This window comes from Thalassophryne amazonica, chromosome 13 (genome assembly GCF_902500255.1).
Source record: "Thalassophryne amazonica chromosome 13, fThaAma1.1, whole genome shotgun sequence".
Lineage (NCBI taxonomy): Eukaryota > Metazoa > Chordata > Actinopteri > Batrachoidiformes > Batrachoididae > Thalassophryne > Thalassophryne amazonica.
Window position 1 is genome coordinate 91,513,131 of NC_047115.1, and position 20,741 is coordinate 91,533,871.

At 41.8% G+C, this 20,741-nt stretch overlaps 1 protein-coding gene across 1 annotated transcript in view; it reads right to left on the reverse strand.

Moving 5' to 3' along the window:
• The window catches only part of LOC117523810 (fibroblast growth factor receptor 2-like), a 130,280-nt gene that overhangs the window by 74,458 nt on the left and 35,081 nt on the right, over positions 1-20,741 (reverse strand). The window contains 1 exon segment of the mRNA XM_034185419.1: positions 7,959-8,128. Within this exon segment, the coding sequence (XP_034041310.1) occupies positions 7,959-8,128 (170 nt within the window).

Sequence of the window (20,741 nt, forward strand, 5' to 3'; positions counted from 1 at the left end):
GATTCAATTTTCAAAATCAAAGGTCAAAGGTCAAAGTCAGGAAAACTCTTGGAAATAATCCCGAGAAATTTTCAAAAATGCATGACTTTGTCAAAAAAGAATTGCAAATTTTGTTCATATTTGAGTGTGTTATGTAGATCGTATCCTTTAATCGACTGACAAAGTTTGATCTGGATCTGATCCAGATTACAGATTTTGTGACCATTTAAATTTAACACTGAAAATGCCATCCAGTCGGGTCGCGGGGGCAGCAGCTCAAGCAAAGCCGCCCAGACCTCCCGATCCACACACACCTCCCCCAGCTCCTCTGGGGGAACCCCAAGGCGTTCCCAAGCCAGCCGAGAGATGTAGTCCCTCCAGCGTGTCCTGGGTCTTCCCCTGGGCCCAGAACACCTCTCCAGCGAGGCGTCCAGGGGGCATCCGGAAGAGATGCCTGAGCCACCTCAACTGACTCCTTTCGACGTGGAGGAGCAGCAGCTCAACTCCGAGCTCCTCACCCTATCTCTAAGGGAGCGCCCAGCCACCCTGCGGAGGAAACTCATCTCGGCCGCTTATACTCGCGATCTCGTTCTTTCGGTCATGAGCCAAATCTCATGACCATAGGTGAGGATCGGAACGTAGATCGATCATTAAATCGAGAGCTTTGCCCCCTACTCAACTCTCTCTTCACCACGACGGTCCGATACAGCGACCGCATCACTGCAGATGCTGCACCGATCCGTCTATCGATCTCACGCTCCATCCGTCCCTCACTTGTAAACAAGACCCTGAGATACTTAAACTCCTCCACTTGAGGCAAGGACACTCCACCGACCTGAAGAGGGCAAAGCACCTTTTTCCGGTCGAGAACCATGGCCTCGGATTTGGAGGTGCTGATTCTCATCCCGGACGCTTCACACTCGGCTGCAAACCGCCCCTGTGCACGCTGAAGGTCGTGATTTGACGAAGCCAACAGAACCACATCGTCCGCAAACAGCAGAGACGAGATTCTGTGGTTCCAAAACCAGACCCCCTCTACACCCTGGCTGCGCCTAGAAATTCTGTCCATAAAATATTGAACAGAACCGGTGACAAAGGGCAGCCCTGGTGGAGGCCAACGTGCACTGGAAACAGGTTTGACTTACTACCGGCAATGCGAACCAAGCTCCTGCTGCGGTCGTACAGGGGCCGGATAGCCCTTAGCAAAGGACCCCGGACCCCGTACTCCCGGAGCACCCCCCCACAGGGTGAACGCCTTCTCCAGATCCACAAAACACATGTGGACTGGTTGGGCGAACTCCCATGAACCCTCAAGCACCTGATGGACCGTGTAGAGCTGGTCCAGTGTGCCAGAGGTTCGACTGAAAACCCCATTTACTGCATATTTTACATTATATCTTAGTCAAACACGCCCCAATCACTCTCATATTTCAAAGTGAGGTGCATACTGACACTTACTATCACCTGACAAAGTCTGATCCAGATGTGATCCGGATTGTGGATTTGAAACCAAGTACCAAAACGCATTAGCAGATAACCAATGTTCAGCGAAAATTAGCTGAGAAAGAATTCAGAAACTGAAAAGTTGGGAAAACAAAAAACAAAAAGGCTCCTTTAATCAGGTGATCACATCTAAAAAACATCTGGTCACAGGGAAAAGTCACGTGTATTACATGACCAAGGCCGTGTGTGTTCACTCCAGTGATGTTTTATATGATGGGCGGAGTCAGATGACCACCAGATCACATTTAATTGGATGTGTCCCCGAGGACAAAGGCTGTCGCCAAACAGAAATTACATTTCAAACACAAACACAAAATTAGAACTTGAAAATTTGACTTTTCATTTCTTGTCTTCATTAAATTCTGGCACTCGTCCTCTTTATCTGAATGCCAAAATATTTCTAACCACTATTTCAAAACAGACACAAACTCTGCATTACCTTTCATGAAAATTGTTGCAGTTTATTTTGTGAAGCCCATAAATGGTTAGAAAATGCAGCACAGCCAAATGTTGTTACTGTTATTGTTCTTATTACTATTACTTTAACAACAGTGCATGTCTCAAGCTTTTACTGTGAAAGGTCAGAAAGGTGGGTGTGTATCTTGCCCTTTCCAGCCCTGTCTCATGAAAATTCAGTGAGGTATATCTTATATATTATATTCCAATTCTAAGGTGGAACTATGCTGGTATATAAAGGTATATCTAAATATCTAAAAAGGAAGAGTAAAATAGGAGAGTAGAAAAGAGTAGAGTAGAGCCAAAAACTCATGTTTTTGTTTTGTTTGGGTTTTTTTGTTTCTGTTGTGTGGGCCGCTGAAGAGGAGGTACTGCTGGCCCACCACCACAAGATGGCGCCCTGCTTGAGGTGCGGGCTTCAAGCACGAGAGGGCGTCGGAGCAACCGGGAGTGACAGCTGTCACTCATCATCCGTACCAGCTGTCACTCATCCACTACACATCACCACCACCATAAAGGCCGGACTGCAACTCCACCTCCCCGCCGAGAAATCAGCTACCAATCAGGTAACTTCTCTGCTGACTTACAAAGTAACAATCTGAACTTCTTTGCAGCCGTTTTCCTGTGGTGTGTCCTTATCTGTGGGATTGGCGTTTGGTGTGATCAGCGACGGCTTCGCCTCACACCCCAAACCAGATAAGTGGTTAAACAGGAGCTGCACGAGTGTGTGATTGGAGGTGGAGGTGCTCCCTCCTAACTAAACACTGACTGTGGGATTACTGAGTGTGCGAACTCACACTCATCAGTACTGTCTCTGTTCTCTGCCAGCAGTACCGGGTCTGACTGCTGAAGACAGTGGCCACCTGGGGCGCAGGGCTTGGCAGCTCCGGTGTTCTTCAGATCCGTTGGTGGTGGAAGCTGTGTGGGATCCGGCTCTTCTCTCGCCAGACGTCTTCTATCGTCGAGCCTGCCCACACGTCACCTTGTGTATAATTGACATTCCACCATATTGTTATTGTCTGTACTTCGTTGTGCGATTCACAACATTAAATTGTTACTTTTTGGCTTATCCATTGTCCGTTCATTAACGCCCCCTGTTGTGGGTCCGTGTCACGACACTTTCACAACAGTTTGTTTGTTTTGTAATACCATCAGGAAATGTGTAACATTTTCATGACGGGGTCAAGTTTCTATCACTTAAACAGTCCCCCAGTATCGCCTCAAATTTCATGATAGCTTCAGGAAAATGTAACGCATTTCGAGAGGGCATCGAAACGACTATCACTAAATCATTTTTCATGACGGTATCACATTTTTTTCCATGTGATGGGGTTGGGTTTTTCTGCTACAAGTATCAGTGCAATTATTACCTAAGAAAACCTTTTTTTAAAAGCATTTTCCTCAGCATAGGCTGAGGGTTAGGCCATGCAGTCTGATGTGCAAGCTAATCAGAGCCAACCCAACACTGATATAAGCGAAGCACCACAAGCTCGCTCATGGTACACTGTGTCCCAAACAGGGAGTGCCAAATTTTGAGTCCACAGTGAAACGGGAAATGTCAAATGTTGAACACTTCTTGGATCAACACTTCCTGGATTGACAATAGAAGAGATCTTATTGGATGTCACAGGAATGTTGAACACTTCCTGGAGCTACAGCAGAGGATATTAACCTGCTTTTCATTATGTTGTTTTAGCACTGGTATGTTTATCCTCTGTAAGGTTTTGGAGTAATTTTGTTTGTCTCAAATTTTAAAAAGATAAAGAGGAGATCGCATGTGAATAGAGGAGATCTCACAGGAATTTAGTGCACAGTTGACACTGAAACAGGGAATGCTAAATGTTGAGTTGACATTGAATGCGAAAATGAGAGGCAGCGCGCACCTTGACAGCACATGAGGTCAGTCAGTGATTATTTAGCGTGTAAATTGCTTGAAGGTTTTTAGCCATGCTAATGCTGCCCAAAAGCATTTACTCAAAAAAAAAAGAAAAGTCTGAAGGACGTAAATGACATGGTGAGATGCTGAAGAGCTTTGCTCATTCATGTCCGCAACATATACATATTACTTTTACTGACACCTGCCTGATGGAGCTGTTTGTTTTGGTGACATCGATGTTCTTCTTGTGAATGTTAACGGGCCCGTTGAGGGAAGTGACACTAACAGCTGCATCATCAGAATGTGCTGTTAAACCTTCCTGGCAGGAATACACGTTTCCTCGTAAACCATCAGCCATTAACCAGGAGCCACATCAAATTTCCTCATAATTTCATTTCATAAGCAATTATTAAAACTACTGTTCCGCTCTGACAGAGTGACTCTGTGTTATTTAATGTGTGCTGTATAAGGAAGTGAAGAGCAAAACAACCAGAGTGTAATCCAGATGGACTCTGTCACTGGGGGGATTTTTCACATTCAGACAAGCTGTCCTTCTCTGTGTGCACTTTCATAAAATGAGGACATAAAACTGAACTGAGCATCTTTACTTTCCCATGACATACAGAATCAAGTATTTTCAGGACATATAAATCAGCCCAGGGCGGCACGGTGGATGAGTGGTTAGCACTGTTGCCTCGCAGTGAGAAGGTCACAAGTTTGCATCTGATAAGGTCCTTTCTGTGTGGAGTCTGCATATTCTCCCGTGTTTGCATGGGCACCTTCCAGGTGCTCTGGCTTCCTTCAACTTCCAAAGACATGCTGGTTAGGTGAACTGGTGACTCTAAATTAGCACCTGACCGATATGTTGGTTGGCGATAATATCAGATGATATTAGATGATAAAAAAGTACCAGCTTTATTTTGGCTGATATAAAAGCTTTGATTTTATTGAATAAAGAATACAGAAAAACACCTTGGATCTTGGAAATGGTATAATTAAGTAGTTTATCCAGTAGAGGACGCTCCAAGGATACTGTTTACAATTCTGTAAAGCATGGCTGGGATCCCCGTCAGCCCTTGATCACATTAGCTATAAGAGACAGAGGCAAAGCAGCCAGCTTTCATTCATTTTCAATCAGTGTGCATTTTACTACGACAAGATACAAGTGGTCAATATATCACCCGCTAGGCGGGGCCAGAATGATGAGAAGTATATTTCATGCAAATGCTGACTGATGTCACACAGCGACTGCCAATCTGAGTGAAGGCAGCGTGATGTACTTTGGTTGGTTGTTGGCTATATTTATATTGATTCATAAGAAAGTTTTTGTTTGAACTGCAAAACATCAAATCTCAATTACATTTCTTTGTCGTAATAGTTGGGTAGCACTTTATAATAACTACATCTTCTTTAGCCCCAATTAATAAGGTTTGGTGTCCTGCTGTTGGCATGTCCCATGTTTTGATTTGTATTTATATATTTGTGCCATATTTAAATACAAAGACTATGTTCTTCATTCTAGTCTCATGGATTGATTTTTGGGCGATAAATTCACTCATTCATTTATTCATTAAAGACTTTATTAAGCACACGGGGCACCAGGACCATAGGAAGGATACATACATGAACAAATATGTAATAAAGTATAAATCCTCTTCACTTTAGAAAAGTTCATAAAAGACTAAGTAGTGATTAGCAACTACCCAAACTATTCATTAATTAGTAAATCATTTAATCACACTTCCAAATCAATACATGTCTAACTCATGGTGTAATAATGCATACATACATGCACTTTGAAATTGTTTATTCATGGTTTATAAGTATGAAAAAACAATAAGTAAACACTTGATGCACACTTAATGCATTATTCATTAGAAGATCAATTAAATGTATTAGCTAATTACTTTTTAAGTATCAGTCATTCTTAATTGATTATTTGTTATTCATTAATTATGTATTTATTCATGTTTAAGGTTAAATAAGGTGTAGTTATTATAAAGTGCTACCAGGAGTTGTTAGGAATCACTGGAATTTTTTATGTGTACGTATATTGCAGACATATCAGTATCATGCTGTTTTTAACTCCCTAATATTGAGTCAGCCACCAAAAAACATCCATATCAGTCAGACTCCACTCCAAATGAATGTTAGGTGTGAATGAGAGCATGAATGTGTTTGTCTGTCTATATGTGTTGTCTGTGCAATAGACAGTCCAGAGTGGACACCTAATAACAGCTAGTAAACCCCCCCCCCCCCCCCCCCCCAAAAAAAAAAACAAGGTTTGAAGGGAATAAGGGTTTAGTAAATTTAAATTTAAATCACCTTCAGCTTTACTGCACAAAGTTGTTAAATAGGTTTGGAGTCAGTCTGAGAGACGTGTGACTGTATTAGAATCTGAGCTGATTTAAATTTAAATTTTCCATCTGTTATGTTTTGTTAAAGCAGAGTGTGAAAACAGCTGGTAGTTTAGACTTCAACCAGCTGAGCGAGTGTTTGTTTGCGAATCACAGTTTGTGACAGTGGAATCACACACCCGTCAGATCCAGTGGGACCTGTTCTCCCTGATCTGCACCTCACTGTCCACGAGTTTAACCCTTCAGTCCCACGCTCTGAGCACCGCCGCTGAAGACATACTTTGATTTATGCCGAGGACGTCTACTCTGGAGCCAGCGGAGTGCACGGTTGAGCAGTTCCACCCCCCCCCTCCCCGGTTGTTGTTCGCCACAACCTACAGCTGGCTTCACAACATCACGTTTGTAACTGGAGGCATCCAGCTTCCACTTTACAAGTCCTTATTTGTGCTTCCGTGTCCGTTGTCATGGCTGTGTAAAATCTCCTCACTGTGCTGTGTGTGTTATGACTGGTGTTATTACACCTGTGAACGGTGGCAGAAGACACAGGGCGACTGTTGGTTTCAGTTGGTTTCACTAGTGGTTTCAGCTCTGAATATCTCCCCTTCCGTTTGTGAATAAAATTTGTAGAATTTTCAGTTTTGAGGTGATTTGGGCCAAATCTGATGATATTACTGAGGGTCAGCAATGGACACAGTGATTTGATTTTAAGAAAATAATGCTTAAAAGTCAAACTTTTTCTGCCCAGTATATAAAAAGGGAATATTTGGAATGGCTATTTGGAGGAATTGGTTATATGGAGACTCATAAAGATGAAGTCCAATACTGCCTATTGGCGACCGTCAACCTAGGGTGACCTTTAAACGTCAGAGTCAAGGTCATAACTGTTTAAGTCAAATATGGACTTGAACAGGATGGAAGGGTTGTGTGTTAGTCAAAGATGCACTGTAAAAATTATCAAGATGGTTATGGTTAGGGTTATGGTTTAGGGTTTCAACACAAAAGGTTGAGTTATAAAAGTGGTTTAATTAATGATTATTTATAACTTAACCTTTTGCATTGAAACAAACTTGGTTGGATTTGATTGTTTTAATGATGTGATCACGCTTTTATTTTGGCGGTTGAGTATCCAACCACTAAACCAAAATCCAACATGTAATTTTGCACAGATTATCCAAAGGAGGTGCTATATTCAGTAAAACTGTGTTGAATATTCAGCCCAGTTTCACTTTTATTTCATAATACTGTTAAGATTTTTGTGATGTAGTCACTCATCGATGGCTAATTTTAACCCTAACCCAAACCATAACCCCAAACGAGCCCCGTGTCACCTCAAAGTGTCATACCATCACAAAAATATTTTGTGATAATCACAAACGAGTAGTTTAAATCAATTTTCATGATGCCATCACAAACTTGGCATCAGATTGAGTTGGTATATTCCAACATACACACATTCAATGTGTCTAAAACTAAAATAAAAAAAAGAAAAGCATATTAATAAATACATATAAATGAGCTCCAACTAGTGCTTTTAAATATTCAAGGCACACTGGTTTAACTAGATTTAAGGTGGTTGAAATTAGCGCTACTTTTAACTGTTAATAAAATAAAAATCAGTGGAGTAGCTTGTGATTTTTTTATTTTGATTTCTTTTTTACTTTTAAATGGAATATCGAAGATGTTTTCACTGGTTCTGAGAGAACGTAAGAGTCTTTTTATTGTGCTACTTTCTGACCAGGTAAAAGGCAGATTAATTAATCGTGGTAGTAATTGTGACTGTGTCCTACCTTATAGCCCCCCATGCGGTCCTCTTGGCGGAATGGCCTGCTGTTTTTCAGCCAGCGTAGCTTGGGTCGGGGGTTGCCTCCTGCAGCACAGCGGAACTTGACTGTGTTGGCAGCTGGAACCGCGTGCAGCTTCTTCTCCATCTTTGCCGATGAAGTCCAGTACGGAGGCCCTGCAAGCAGAGAACAGTCGGTGCCCGGTCAGGAGTCAGCAGTAACCGTGCTGCCTGAGGGCTTTGGACTGCAAGGATGAGTGAATGCAGAAGAATCAGACCTGAACCACACACACACACACACACACACACACCTGACCCGCCGTGTGCGTGACACTACCCAGAGCTCCACGCTCACAGTTAAATCAGAACACGCTGTGTGCTCGGTGGGGTGCTGCAGGGGAATGGACCATCAGCTCCAAGGCGAGAATGTGCTTGGGCGTTGCCAGCAGGGTAACTAGACCATCACATTCAATTTCATCTTATTTCACTTTGCAGCTTTTTTCCCTCCTTCTGCTTCCTCCAATTATCAAAGATCTCCTTTCAGTGGGCTCAGTGTGGCGAGAGGATACTTATCACGCTTTGAACACCATCACGTGGCCTGATGGTGGAAAACAAAAGTCACATTTCTGAGCACTCAGTGACGACTTTACCCCCGATTTCAGGAACACTGAAGCGTGACTATTTCTACAATCTCAAATCTGTCACCTTCCTTGTTTTTTTCTGTCTGTGGGTCAGCTGGATGTTCCTCGGAAGCCCCCCCTCGCTCTCTCTGCACCTGGGAGTGTGATTGCCTCAGCAGATGGGGCTCAGAGGGGAAGAGAAGCAAAGTCAAACAACAACCCAAACGGTCTTCAACACCAGCACTTCCTCTCTGTGCTGCCGAGGACAAGGAACAGAGGGAATAATGCAGGAATACTTTTTTTTAAACTAAAGGTCCACATATGAACCTCACATCAGATCGGCACTGTAAAAATACACAAAAAGTAAGCAACATAAAGCCTCCGGATCCTGGAAACCCCACAGAAAGTATCAAGAACAAACATATATTTTAAAAGACACTCCTTAAAATTTAACTCCAAGTCAGTGCCAACGGACATGCACTTGGTGCATGTATTAAAATAAACACAATGCCAATGGAAGGCATGAGAGGGCTGGTGCACACCCTGTGCATGCCACATACCACAATATAAATGTACAAGTAAATATACATCAGTTTTAGTTTGAATTTATTTTCATTTATATCACAACAAATCACAACAAAGTTGCCTCAAGGCGCTTCACACAAGTAAGGTCTTCTGTGTGAAATTCTGTGAATTTTCAGACCTTTTGTCTGACTTAGTGCTTAGCTCAGATAAGATAATTATAGTGGGCGATTTTAACATCCACACAGATGCTGAGAATGACAGCCTCAAAACTGCATTTAATCTATTATTAGACTCAACTGGCTTTGCTCAAAATGTAAATGAGTCCACCCACCACTTTAATCATATCTTAGATCTTGTTCTGACTTATGGTATGGAAATTGAAGACTTAACAGTATTCCCTGAAAACCCCCTTCTGTCTGATCATTTCTTAATAACATTTACATTTACTCTGATGGACTACCCAGCAGTGGGGAATAAGTTTCATTACAGTAGAAGTCTTTCAGAAAGCACTGTAACTAGGTTTAAGGATATGATTCCTTCTTTATGTTCTCCAATGCCATATACCAACACAGGGCAGAGTAGCTACCTAAACTCTGTAAGTGAGATAGAGTATCTCGTCAATAGTTTTACATCCTCATTGAAGACAACTTTGGATGCTGTAGCCCCTCTGAAAAAGAGAGCTTTAAATCAGAAGTGCCTGACTCCGTGGTATAACTCACAAACTCGTAGCTTAAAGCAGATAACCCGTAAGTTGGAGAGGAAATGGCGTCTCACTAATTTAGAAGATCTTCACTTAGCCTGGAAAAAGAGTCTGTTGCTCTATAAAAAAGCCCTCCGTAAAGCTAGGACATCTTTCTACTCATCACTAATTGAAGAAAATAAGAACAACCCCAGGTTTCTTTTCAGCACTGTAGCCAGGCTGACAAAGAGTCAGAGCTCTATTGAGCTGAGTATTCCATTAACTTTAACTAGTAATGACTTCATGACTTTCTTTGCTAATAAAATTTTAACTATTAGAGAAAAAATTACTCATAACCATCCCAAAGACGTATCGTTATCTTTGGCTGCTTTCAGTGATGCCGGTATTTGGTTAGACTCTTTCTCTCAGATTGTTCTGTCTGTTATTTTCATTAGTTACTTCATCCAAACCATCAACATGTCTATTAGACCCCATTCCTACCAGGCTGCTCAAGGAAGCCCTACCATTATTTAATGCTTCGATCTTAAATATGATCAATCTATCTTTATTAGTTGGCTATGTACCACAGGCTTTTAAGGTGGCAGTAATTAAACCATTACTTAAAAAGCCATCACTTGACCCAGCTATCTTAGCTAATTATAGACCAATCTCCAACCTTCCTTTTCTCTCAAAAATTCTTGAAAGGGTAGTTGTAAAACAGCTAACTGATCATCTGCAGAGGAATGGTCTATTTGAAGAGTTTCAGTCAGGTTTTAGAATTCATCATAGTACAGAAACAGCATTAGTGAAGGTTACAAATGATCTTCTTATGGCCTCAGACAGTGGACTCATCTCTGTGCTTGTTCTGTTAGACCTCAGTGCTGCTTTTTGATACTGTTGACCATACAATTTTATTACAGAGATTAGAGCATGCCATAGGTATTAAAGGCACTGTGCTGCGGTAGTTTGAATCATATTTATCTAATAGATTACAATTTGTTCATGTAAATGGGGAATCTTCTTCAAAAACTAAGGTTAATTATGGAGTTCCACAAGGTTCTGTGCTAGGACCAATTTTATTCACTTTATACATGCTTCCCTTAGGCAGTATTATTAGACGGCATTGCTTAAATTTTCATTGTTACGCAGATGATACCCAGCTTTATCTATCCATGAAGCCAGAGGACACACACCAATTAGCTAAACTGCAGGATTGTCTTACAGACATAAAGACATGGATGACCTCTAATTTCCTGCTTTTAAACTCAGATAAAACTGAAGTTATTGTACTTGGCCCCACAAATCTTAGAAACATGGTGTCTAAGCAGATCCTTACTCTGGATGGCATTACCCTGACCTCTAGTAATACTGTGAGAAATCTTGGAGTCATTTTTGATCAGGATATGTCATTCAAAGCACATATTAAACAAATATGTAGGACTGCTTTTTTGCATTTACGCAATATCTCTAAAATTAGAAAGGTCTTGTCTCAGAGTGATGCTGAAAAACTAATTCATGCATTTATTTCCTCTAGGCTGGACTATTGTAATTCATTATTATCAGGTTGTCCTAAAATTTCCCTGAAAAGCCTTCAGTTAATTCAAAATGCTGCAGCTAGAGTACTGACGGGGACTAGAAGGAGAGAGCATATCTCACCCATATTGGCCTCTTTTCATTGGCTTCCTGTTAATTCTAGAATAGAATTTAAAATTCTTCTTCTTACTTATAAGGTTTTGAATAATCAGGTCCCATCTTATCTTAGGGACCTCATAGTACCATATCACCCCAATAGAGCGCTTCGCTCTCAGACTGCAGGCTTACTTGTAGTTCCTAGGGTTTGTAAGAGTAGAATGGGAGGCAGAGCCTTCAGCTTTCAGGCTCCTCTCCTGTGGAACCAGCTCCCAGTTCAGATCAGGGAGACAGACACCCTCTCTACTTTTAAGATTAGGCTTAAAACTTTCCTTTTTGCTAAAGCTTATAGTTAGGGCTGGATCAGGTGACCCTGAACCATCCCTTAGTTACGCTGCTATAGACTTAGACTGCTGGGGGGTTTCCATGATGCACTGAGTGTTTCTTTCTCTTTTTGCTCTGTATGCACCACTCTGCATTTAATCATTAGTGATTGATCTCTGCTCTCTTCCACAGCATGTCTTTTTCCTGGTTCTCTCCCTCAGCCCCAACCAGTCCCAGCAGAAGACCGCCCCTCCCTGAGCCTGGTTCTGCTGGAGGTTTCTTCCTGTTAAAAGGGAGTTTTTCCTTCCCACTGTCGCCAAGTGCTTGCTCACAGGGGGTCGTTTTGACCGTTGGGGTTTTTACGTAATTATTGTATGGCCTTGCCTTACAATATAAGGCGCCTTGGGGCAACTGTTTGTTGTGATTTGGCGCTATATAAATAAAATTGATTGATTGATTGATTAAGGTCTAACTGCACCAACTCCCAGAGTAAGAACACAGGTGACAGTGGTAAGAAAAAACTCCCTCTAAGGAAGAAACCTCAAGCAGACCAGACTCAAGGGGGTGACCCTCTGCAGACACAACTGACAAAACAATTGACAAAACGAATATACAGGAAATGTTGCTGGTGCACAGAACAGGAGGGTACATCTGTCTGTCAGGGTGTTTTTTTGACTATGTGACCTCATGATATGACATCTGTGTGACTTCAGTATGAAGTTATTCATACGAATCAATCATAAATATGTTGCAGATCAATATGTGCTTCAGACCATCCATCCAAGCTTTCTTTGTTGTTAAGATACACAAAAAGGAGCTTTTTGTTGTTGTTGTTGTTTGGGTTTTTGTGAGGGAGGGGTTGGACTGTTTTGCTTGACCTTTCACCAAACTACTTCCAAATCTAATCACCTCGAAATATCTATAGTGATATTCCCAAAACTTTGATTCATCTATGTTGTTCACAGTCACATGCAGAAAAGGTTTTTCCCAACCTGGTCTCACGGCAAGTTGTGATTCAGCAAATATAACCAAAAAAAGGTTTTTACACCCATATTTTCCTTGACTTTCACCTCGTCCTTTGATCAAGCTCCTCCAAAATCTAATTATCTCTAGATATCTATCCAGATAATATACCCACCATGTCTGAAGTAAATCTGTCAAAGCCGTTTTGAGTTATCTTGACCACAGACACAGTGAAAACAGTAAGAGAACTAATATTTGAGGATGCTGCTGTTTTCACAGTTTTCACCAACCTAATACAGGTCGACAGGCGTCTTTCAAAGAGATATCTGAGTTCTGAGCCAAACCGTTTCCAGCTCATGAGGTCACGCAACCTTTTTCAGTGTTCTATGCAATGATCAGTTTTATTCTTTTTTTCTTATTTGGTATTTCAGCATTTCCTATAATGTCCCTGGTAGCCGCCTGCACTTCCCAGAATGCACTGCGGTGTGAGCAGAGGTCCTGGCATTTCGAAGCCATTTAAACAATGGCTAGCAAGGATGTGGATGGTGCCAATTCAGTGAGTTCACAAGCGATTATGATGATGACACCTTCTCCCAAGTTGAGAGGGTTATTTAACTAGAGGAGGTGTAGCACCTGTGATGGACTTCTGCTGTGTCCCCATGTTGTCTTATTGTCCATACTTCACGAGATGTGTTGACACTATGAGTGCTGAGCTCCTGATACCGGCACTCTGCTGAAACCGACCTCTCGCATGAGTCACGGACCACAAGACGGCGTGAGATTCATAAGTGCGAAACACCAAATTCCTTTTTTGTCCTAGTATGTTAGTCATTAAGTTGTAGTTTCTTATATAGCTGTTCATGGGACTCCTTCATTTTAAATTATCTTTCCATCTTGCAGAGTATGATGAAATACACCAACATACCAAAGGTCTCAAGAGAGGTCAAATCCTCCACTCTCATTTAGCTGTAGCATTTTACCTAACACCACAGATATGTAGATATCAATGATTTGTCCCATTCCATGAGGTGTTTAATCTCCACTGGAAGAGTCTGCCTCAAAGCGCTTCACAGAGGTAAGGTCTAACCTAACCAACCCCCAGAGCAATAGTGGTAAGGAAAAACTCCCTCTGAGGAAGAAACCTCAAGCAGACCAGAATCAAAGGGGTGACCCTCTGCTTGGGCCATGATACAAACATAAATTACAGAACAATTCAGAGAACAATTCACGGACGAATATACAAGAAATGCTAGTGGCGCACAGGACAGGAGGGTCGCCAACACGAATACAAATCCCATCTCTGGATGGAGCTGAACCTTAAACAGAGAGAAAAAACAGAATCAGGCATCAGAAAGACAAAAAATACTGAATAATTTGTCAGCATTAAACAACAAAAAAAAAAACAGAAGAAATACTAAGGTGATCAATCAATCAATTTCAATCAATTTTTTTTTTATATAGCGCCAAATCACAACAAACAGTTGCCCCAAGGCGCTTTATATTGTAAGGCAAGGCCATACAATAATGATGTAAAACCCCAACGGTCAAAACGACCCCCTGTGAGCAAGCACTTGGCTACAGTGGGAAGGAAAAACTCCCTTTTAACAGGAAGAAACCTCCAGCAGAACCAGGCTCAGGGAGGGGCAGTCTTCTGCTGGGACTGGTTGGGGCTGAGGGAGAGAACCAGGAAAAAGACATGCTGTGGAGGGGAGCAGAGATCGATCACTAATGATTAAATGCAGAGTGGTACATACAGAGCAAAAAGAGAAAGAAACAGTGCATCATGGGAACCCCCCAGCAGTCTACGTCTATAGCAGCATAACTAAGGGATGGTTCAGGGTCACCTGATCCAGCCCTAACTATAAGCTTTAGCAAAAAGGAAAGTTTTAAGCCTAATCTTAAAAGTAGAGAGGGTGTCTGTCTCCCTGATCTGAATTGGGAGCTGGTTCCACAGGAGAGGAGCCTGAAAGCTGAAGGCTCTGCCTCCCATTCTACTCTTACAAACCCTAGGAACTACAAGTAAGCCTGCAGTCTGAGAGCGAAGCGCTCTATTGGGGTGATATGGTACTACGAGGTCCCTAAGATAAGATGGGACCTGATTATTCAAAACCTTATAAGTAAGAAGAAGAATTTTAAATTCTATTCTAGAATTAACAGGAAGCCAATGAAGAGAGGCCAATATGGGTGAGATATGCTCTCTCCTTCTAGTCCCCGTCAGCACTCTAGCTGCAGCATTTTGAATTAACTGAAGGCTTTTTAGGGAACTTTTAGGACAACCTGATAATAATGAATTACAATAGTCCAGCCTAGAGGAAATAAATGCATGAATTAGTTTTTCAGCATCACTCTGAGACAAGACCTTTCTGATTTTAGAGATATTGCGTAAATGCAAAAAAGCAGTCCTACATATTTGTTTAATATGCGCTTTGAATGACATATCCTGATCAAAAATGACTCCAAGATTTCTCACAGTATTACTAGAGGTCAGGGTAATGCCATCCAGAGTAAGGATCTGGTTAGACACCATGTTTCTAAGATTTGTGGGGCCAAGAACAATAACTTCAGTTTTATCTGAGTTTAAAAGCAGGAAATTAGAGGTCATCCATGTCTTTATGTCTGTAAGACAATCCTGCAGTTTAGCTAATTGGTGTGTGTCCTCTGGCTTCATGGATAGATAAAGCTGGGTATCATCTGCGTAACAATGAAAATTTAAGCAATACCGTCTAATAATACTGCCTAAGGGAAGCATATATAAAGTGAATAAAATTGGTCCTAGCACAGAACCTTGTGGAACTCCATAATTAACTTTAGTCTGTGAAGAAGATTCCCCATTTACATGAACAAATTGTAATCTATTAGACAAATATGATTCAAACCACCGCAGCGCAGTGCCTTTAATACCTATGGCATGCTCTAATCTCTGTAATAAAATTTTATGGTCAACAGTATCAAAAGCAGCACTGAGGTCTAACAGAACAAGCACAGAGATGAGTCCACTGTCCGAGGCCATAAGAAGATCATTTGTAACCTTCACTAATGCTGTTTCTGTACTATGATGAATTCTAAAACCTGACTGAAACTCTTCAAATAGACCATTCCTCTGCAGATGATCAGTTAGCTGTTTTACAACTACCCTTTCAAGAATTTTTGAGAGAAAAGGAAGGTTGGAGATTGGCCTATAATTAGCTAAGATAGCTGGGTCAAGTGATGGCTTTTTAAGTAATGGTTTAATTACTGCCACCTTAAAAGCCTGTGGTACATAGCCAACTAACAAAGATAGATTGATCATATTTAAGATCGAAGCATTAAATAATGGTAGGGCTTCCTTGAGCAGCCTGGTAGGAATGGGGTCTAATAAACATGTTGATGGTTTGGATGAAGTAACTAATGAAAATAACTCAGACAGAACAATCGGAGAGAAAGAGTCTAACCAAATACCGGCATCACTGAAAGCAGCCAAAGATAACGATACGTCTTTGGGATGGTTATGAGTAATTTTTTCTCTAATAGTTAAAATTTTGTTAGCAAAGAAAGTCATGAACTCATTACTAGTTAAAGATAATGGAATACTCAGCTCAATAGAGCTCTGACTCTTTGTCAGCCTGGCTACAGTGCTGAAAAGAAACCTGGGGTTGTTCTTATTTTCTTCAATTAGTGATGAGTAGAAAGATGTCCTAGCTTTACGGAGGGCTTTTTTATAGAGCAACAGACTCTTTTTCCAGGCTAAGTGAAGATCTTCTAAATTAGTGAGACGCCATTTCCTCTCCAACTTACGGGTTATCTGCTTTAAGCTACGAGTTTGAGAGTTATACCATGGAGTCAGACACTTCTGATTTAAAGCTCTCTTTTTCAGAGGAGCTACAGCATCCAAAGTTGTCTTCAATGAGGATGTAAAACTATTGACGAGATACTCTATCTCCCTTACAGAGTTTAGGTAGCTACTCTGCACTGTGTTGTTATATGGCATTAGAGAACATAAAGAAGGAATCATATCCTTAAACCTAGTTACAGCGCTTTCTGAAAGACTTCTAGTGTAATGAAACTTATTCCCTACTGCTGGGTAGTCCATCAGAGTAAATGTAAATGTTATTAAAAAATGATCAGACAGAAGGGAGTTTTCAGGGAATACTGTTAAGTCTTCTATTTCCATACCATAAGTCAGAACAAGATCTAAGATATGATTAAAGTGGTGGGTGGACTCATTTACTTTTTGAGCAAAGCCAATAGAGTCTAATAATAGATTAAATGCAGTGTTGAGGCTGTCATTCTCAGCATCTGTGTGGATGTTAAAATCGCCCACTATAATTATCTTATCTGAGCTAAGCACTAAGTCAGACAAAAGGTCTGAAAATTCACAGAGAAACTCACAGTAACGACCAGGTGGACGATAGATAATAACAAATAAAACTGGTTTTTGGGACTTCCAATTTGGATGGACAAGACTAAGAGACAAGCTTTCAAATGAATTAAAGCTCTGTCTGGGTTTTTGATTAATTAATAAGCTGGAATGGAAGATTGCTGCTAATCCTCCGCCCCGGCCCGTGCTACGAGCATTCTGACAGTTAGTGTGACTCGGGGGTGTTGACTCATTTAAACTAACATATTCATCCTGCTGTAACCAGGTTTCTGTTAGGCAGAATAAATCAATATGTTGATCAATTATTATATCATTTACCAACAGGGACTTAGAAGAGAGAGACCTAATGTTTAATAGACCACATTTAACTGTTTTAGTCTGTGGTGCAGTAGAAGGTGCTATATTATTTTTTCTTTTTGAATTTTTATGCTTAAATAGATTTTTGCTGGTTATTGGTAGTCTGGGAGCAGGCACCGTCTCTACGGGGATGGGGTAATGAGGGGATGGCAGGGGGAGAGAAGCTGCAGAGAGGTGTGTAAGACTACAACTCTGCTTCCTGGTACCAACCCTGGATAGTCACGGTTTGGAGGATTTAAGAAAATTAGCCAGATTTCTAGAAATGAGAGCTGCTCCCTCTAAAGTGGGATGGATGCCGTCTCTCCTAACAAGACCAGGTTTTCCCCAGAAGCTTTGCCAATTATCTATGAAGCCCACCTCATTTTTTGGACACCACTCAGACAGCCAGCAATTCAAGGAGAACATGCGGCTAAACATGTCACTCCCGGTCTGATTGGGGAGGGGCCCAGAGAAAACTACAGAGTCCGACATTGTTTTTGCAAAGTTACACACCGATTTAATGTTAATTTTAGTGACCTCCGATTGGCGTAACCGGGTGTCATTACTGCCGACGTGAATTACAATCTTACCAAATTTACGCTTAGCCTTAACCAGCAGTTTCAAATTTCCTTCAATGTCGCCTGCTCTGGCCCCCGGAAGACAATTGACTATGGTTGCTGGTGTCGCTAACTTCACATTTCTCAAAACAGAGTCGCCAATAACCAGAGTTTGATCCTCGGCGGGTGTGTCGTCGAGTGGGGAAAAACGGTTAGAAATGTGAACGGGTTGGCGGTGTACACGGGGCTTCTGTTTAGGGCTACGCTTCCTCCTCACAGTCACCCAGTCAGCCTGCTTTCCCGGCTGCTCGGGATCTGCCAGGGGGGAACTAACGGCGGCTAAGCTACCTTGGTCCGCACCGACTACAGGGGCCTGGCTAGCTGTAGAATTTTCCACGGTGCGGAGCCGAGTCTCCAATTCGCCCAGCCTGGCCTCCAAAGCTACGAATAAGCTACACTTATTACAAGTACCATTACTGCTAAAGGAGGCCGAGGAATAACTTAACATTTCACACCCAGAGCAGAAAAGTGCGGGAGAGACAGGAGAAGCCGCCATGCTAAATCGGCTAAGAGGTAGTAGCTACGCTAAGCTAGCGGATTCCTAAAAACACGCAAAGTGAATAATGTGTAAATAATTTAGAGGTGATTCAGCAGAATGAGTGCTTTAGTTAAGGCACGTAAAGATTACACTGGGAAACAAATCGTAATCTAGATAACTAGATCAATCTAACTGCGCAGATTAAACAGCTAACAGATACAGAAAAACACCGCTGTGCTCCGGAACAGGAAGTGATACAATACCGCAGTGAGAGCCAACCACCAGATCACCGGCCACTAGCCCTAAACTTCACTAAAAGACCCAGAATTTAGGTAAAGTTGAGGCCGCGGCCCGTTCCAATTACTAATAAAATGAATTAAAAGATTAAAAAGTGTAAAACAAAACTGTACCAGTATGCTAGCCATATGAAAGGGAAAATAAGTGCGTCTTAAGTCTGGACTTGAAAATCTCCACAGAATCTGACTGTTTTATTGATGCAGGGAGATCATTCCACAGAACAAGGGCACAATAAGAGAAAGCTCTGTGACCCGCAGACTCCTTATTCACCCTAGGGACACAAAGTAGTCCTGCACCCTGAGAACGTAAAGTCCGGGCCGGTACGTAAGGTTTAATTAGGTCAGCTAGGTAGGGAGGTGCCAGTCCATGAATAATTTTATAGGTTAGTAGCAGAACCTTAAAATCTGATCTCACTGGGACAGGAAGACAGTGAAGGGATTCTAAAATGGGTGTAATGTGGTCAAACTTTCTGCTTCGTATCAAAAGTCTGGCTGCAGCATTTTTGAACCAATTGTATAATCTTGAGCTATGCTTAGGTGCATCAGCACACAGGTACTGTGTGGAATCCACATCCTATCTGTGGTGATACTTCTTCATTCTAAGTTGATGAAAACAGACTGAGTTGATGTTGTTGCAGGTAATTCTACACTAATGAACAGATGGTTATGAATGATATATGTTACTTAAGCTAAGAAAAAAACCCTAAATCCTACACACTGTAGCTTTAAAAATTTCTGTTGTCATGCCCCTTTACATTCCGGGAGATTATTTTACTCGAGCAGCCACTCACATGTAAATCTGCATCCACTCATCCTCTGTGAATGGATAAAAACACAGGCCCACTCACTATCTGTCCTTCTCTTCCTCTGCGTCAGTCTGTAACTCTCCCTGTCATCACGCCATCCGTTCAGATCGCCACAGATTCAGTGAAAACTGGCCCCTCACAAAGGTGTCTCACTAAAATGACCTTTGACCTCTTTACTGGCAGCTGGGTCAGAGGATGAGGTTTACTGTTTCCCATGCTCCCCATCCATAGGGGCAGCACTTCAAACAATACGGCCCTCCAACCTCTTTCCAGATGAAGCCAAACTCTCACTGGCCAACTGCTGAGGCCTCCAGGAACCCCCGCTGCCCCAAAACCCCGTGCATCTGGATCCGCACTCACAGCTGTTTATTCTGCACTGGCCTGGGGTGAACTGAGGTTATCTAACTCCTGCACTACGAGTTGGGGTTTTCTCCCTCTCTCTCTCTGTCTTTCTCAAACTTCCTCCAGAGAGCCAAACCCACCACTGTCCAAAAGTCATATTTTAAAGTTGAACTGATTTCAAGTTAAGATGCAATATCCTCCTCTGCACAGTTTATCTGTGCAAGCTGCACTCTGCAACTCTGCACACTGGAGACCCCATATAGATTATTTTTAGATAGATTCATATTTATACTTGAGTTTCCATAACACCATAAAACAAAGACAAAGATGTGATGCTTCTAAATAACAGTGGAAAACTAATTGTCTGTGGGTCTGCAAGCACAAAGTCGGTCATAAAAACTGCACAGACCAGAGTGATGTTTGAGCTCAATATACAGAATCTGCCTACATATTGTCCAAAGCATACAGCTGGGTCCATAAACTCCAAATGTACCACCTTACTCATCCAAAATCCGACTGGCTCAGTTCATGCTGGTGCAGTACCGTTATAAATTCACCCTGTCCATCCTTGAAAGCTTCTTGGGAAACATATTGTGAAGATTACAAATGTAGGGTTTTTTCCTCTAAGTGATGTCATTGGGGCTTGTTAGAGCGATAAAAAAGTGATGAGTACATTGTTTGGATGTGTTTCCTGGTTGGTGCGTTGCCAAGCTGCAGTCAAGAACCAGTGGAAGAGATTCACTGACAAGTTATTCAAACAGAAATAAAACAATTATCCAACATCAATTCATTAGATCTTTTTCATTTTTACTGCATAT